The sequence below is a fragment of the Cyprinodon variegatus genome, unplaced genomic scaffold, assembly GCF_000732505.1.
Source record: "Cyprinodon variegatus isolate N-32 unplaced genomic scaffold, C_variegatus-1.0 Scaffold943, whole genome shotgun sequence".
NCBI classification, from domain to species: domain Eukaryota; kingdom Metazoa; phylum Chordata; class Actinopteri; order Cyprinodontiformes; family Cyprinodontidae; genus Cyprinodon; species Cyprinodon variegatus.
In genome coordinates this window covers 249,359-253,383 of record NW_015151396.1, presented here as the reverse complement: position 1 = coordinate 253,383, position 4,025 = coordinate 249,359, and the positions used below count along the sequence as shown (strand labels likewise).

Genomic DNA, 4,025 nt, shown 5'->3' with positions numbered 1-4,025 from the left:
GATTACCTGTCAAAGGTTGAAGCTCTGATGAGAAAATACCCAGCTCCACCTGAGGAAGAGCTCCACCCAGAGGTCTGTGCTGAGAAGGCCTGGACCCTGATGAAGTTTGACAAAGAGAAGAAGCTGCAGGCTGCAGAGCTCTTCCAGAGAGCTGTGAGGATGCAGCCAGACAACGTGGAATGGCAGACCAGCTGGGCCATATTATCAGCAGATCCCTTCAAAGCTTACATGAAGGACATGACTCCTGATGTCTTGGAAAAAGTGAAATCTGCCACAGAACGAGATCCAGACAACTTGTATGTTGCTGCTCTTTATCTGGATGCACAAGGTGCAAAGGGAGAACAAATTCAGGATGAAGCAAAAGATTTAGTTGTAAAGATTCTAGAAAAGCCAATGCACAACTACTGTGGGATCAACCTACTAATGAAGCTGTATACAAAGTACATATCTGTAGACGAAGCCATTGAAATAGCCGACGAGGTCTTGAAGAGACATCCTGATTCACGTTTTGTAAAGAGGTCTGCAGCAAAATGCTACACAAAGAAAATATTTTCTCAGGAAGGCAATCCTGATCCCAGAATAATTAACAAAACAATCCATCTGTGGGAAGAAGTGATTGATGCTTACTCTGAATGTTCCCTGAAAGAAAAAATATCTCTAGCTGCCATCTATTCAAAGGTAGACATAGAGAAAGCTGACCAGATTTACAGAGAGCTTCTGGACAGAGAAGATCTGGATCCAGCAGAAAAACAGATGCTTTACAAATATTATGCAGACTATTTATACTTTGATAAGAATGATACATGTGGGTCTATTGAATACCACATGATGGCAGTAGAGATTCAAGAAGAATCTGTTTATCGACAGTTTAGTATTGATAAACTGAAGAACATAAAAAGACTCAGGGACCCTGAAATGCAGAGAAGGATCAAGGAGCTCCTGACATCCCTGGGAATAAACCAGTGAATAAACCTGAAACTCTCTGAAATCCTAATGATGATCATAGAAAATAATAGTGATGTACATCAAAATAGCTAAGGAAGACACTGAAGTGTCTAATGAAGTAAGTTAATTAAGCTTTGATGCATTTTCCTTGATCTGGTAGAAAGTTATATTACTGTAATATAGACACAGAAAAGGGAAATGACATGTGAAACCTATAATTTTTCTTTTAATAAAATGTTTCTTTAAACTCCAAGACCACTCAGCTCCTCTAGTTCAACCCTACTCTGTTCACCCAGAACTAGAACCAAACATGGAGAAGCAGCATTTAGTTCCTAAGCTCCACCTATCTGGAAAAAACTCCCAGAAGACTGTAAAAGTGCTGAAAGCCTGAGTTATTTAAGTCAAAGTTAAAAACCCATTTGTTTAGAAATGTTTTTGAATGTTGAAGTTAAACTGTTACCTGAGCTATTATTGGTTTAAGTGGTCCAAGTGTTTTATTTGTGTTACTACCTGTTTTTCATCTCATTTATTTTTAATCTGCTTTTATTTTCATTCAATTTTATTGTCCAATTCATGTAAAGCATTTTGAATTGTTCTTGTACTGAATTGTCTAATAATAAACTTGCCTTGCCTTTCCTTGCCTTTAAACACATGCCCTCTACTGAAATATTTGTTCTTTTAGGGAGGAACATTCAAATCCGTATGAAGTGAACAAAGGCAGAAAGAAAGCAGAAGGATTTTGATTCATAGAACTTTTCCTCTCACTTCTAATTTTAAAAAAATTGTTTCATCTTTTCAGATTAGGAAATATAGGTACACATGTTGTGTTGTGCGATAGGGTTGTGTTAAAAAAAAATGCAATTCTGATTACATTTTATTATTATTTTCTAAAGATCAATTTATATAACCAAAGATCTTCCAGGGTTCTCATCAGTGTTCCTCAGCATAGCATAGTCTCCCATAATCTCCCAGACCTTGACATTATTTTTGTAATGAAATGATACACACATTATAATGTCTTAAGCTTTTATTTCTGCTAAAAAAAAAAAAGATTTTCTGCTTAAAGCACGAATCAGAAATTTGCACTCATCAAAGAATATGTGAGACTTAAAAGGTCTTTACAAAAATATTTTGTAATCTGTAAAATGGGCTTCATCAGAAAATTTTCTTTGGTGGAATCTGTGTTTAGTTTCCTTTCCTCAACGACATAAAAAAAAAAGGGAATATTATTATTTTCACTCCCTAGACTGGTTAAACTGGGTTACATTATTACAATATCTTATGATGCAGAATATTACAAATATTTGATATCATACTCAAATATAGTTTTGCTGTATAATGTCTTATTTGTTTAAGGCTAAGTTTCTGTTCTCTGAAAATCCAGCACAGGTAAAGAAACAGAAACTCTGGAATGTTTTGAAGTGACTCTTAATATTCAAAATCAACATCAGTGAAGTAAACCATTTACCATTGGAACTAATGGAGGGAAAACAATTAACTAACAGACTTTACATCAAATTAATAATCAATCGTCCTTATGCTCCAGGGTTACCTGTGGAGTAACACATGGACCAAGCAGTTTGTAATCCTCATAACTCCGTTTAGAAGTTTAGAGAGAGAGGACTTCTGGCGTTGAGGTCCCTGAAGGTCAGTGGCTGATTCAAATGAACCATTCCTTCTTTGAGACGGTGAGAAAAATCTTCTTTCAGTACAGTTTAATGTCATCTCTTTTTTTTATAAGAAAAAAAATCTTTCCAAAAACTGCTCAATAAATTTAAAGATTATTTGAGAAAAAAAAATAGGAGAAATATAAGTAAATTTCACTCCATAATTTGGGCAAGAAAAAACGAAATAAAATTTGAAATAACAAGGTTGATTATTTCAACTGTGTTAGAAAAAATTGTAACTAAATGACTTCAATTAAATTGAATTAATAAAGAGCAAATACTTAACAGATAAGAGAGAAAAAAAGCCATTACTGATAACTTTTTCAGTTGGGGAGAGGAATGGCAATGTGTGTTTTTACACCCGAGTATAAAAAAGACCCTTGACAAAGGTTAAATAAGAGAGCTCTCCAAATGCATTCAGCGAAAAGGCTTTGCCATAAGACACTAGATTTGCTTAATGTGGTGCAGATTTTGATGTTTTCAATGACTTGACTAAGCTGACCTGCTATTTCTGTGTTAGAGCTGAAATTTGATAGAATGCTTCCAACACATCCTCGGTTTAACCCAGAGGCCTATAAGGCGATGCTTGAAATCACCATTTGTATAATATATATATAATCAAAAGTTATCTTTAATAGTAGACTCAGGAGCAAAAACTTCTGTTCTTAGTGCAGTTGAGTTCTCTGTCCCTCTAAAGCTTAGTGGAAACTATGTTTTTTTCAATTTCTGCCTCTGGACAAACGATAAAAGGGCATTTTATAACAACTATTGCATGCATCTCACCTGAGGGGTGCTTTTTTAAACATAGTTTTTTTGCTGTCCGGGCTGTGCAAAAAAAATAACCCTTCTTGGGACAGACTAATGTGTGATTTAGAGATAGGGTTAACTTCTTCCCCTGAAGGGCTGAAAGTCTTTAAGCGGTCTGAACAGAGGAAAAGCTGCACAGAGTATAAATGCTGCAGACATTGTGAAGGACAGCTCATTTTCATCAGGAATGTCCGTGTATCAAGCATAATGAGCCCTTAACTTTGGATCTCAGAGAAGCAGAATGCCACACCATGAGAGCAATGTTACAGGGGTGTTCTGGTCAAGATTTAAGAGGCAATAGTCCTGTTTTTTGTTGTTGTTTATTTCTTATTAAGAGGGATGGATTGCTTTCCAGGATATGTTTTTTTTTTAGATTAGAAATTTGTTAGAATTTGTTAGTCCAAGGGCTTCCTTTGCTGCATTTCATTCCTGTAGGTGGCAGTGTTGCATATTAAATTTCAGTATCTGCCACCATAACGACAAGAGAAGAAGGTGCACCTTTCAACATGTTAAAATGCTTCAACCATTATAATATCATTAGCAGAGGTGTCAAGTAACAAAGTAAAAATACTTTGTTACTGTACTTAAGTACACTTTTTAGGTATC

General features: G+C 35.5%; 1 protein-coding gene across 1 annotated transcript; it reads left to right on the top strand.

The window, feature by feature from the left end:
* LOC107100180 (interferon-induced protein with tetratricopeptide repeats 1-like) lies at nucleotides 1-966 on the top strand (the record flags this gene model as incomplete). Its single annotated transcript, XM_015398576.1, has 1 exon — nucleotides 1-966. A coding segment is annotated over one exon (966 nt), but the record flags the coding sequence as incomplete, so codon positions are not given.
* Nucleotides 967-4,025: the final 3,059 nt, after the last annotated feature.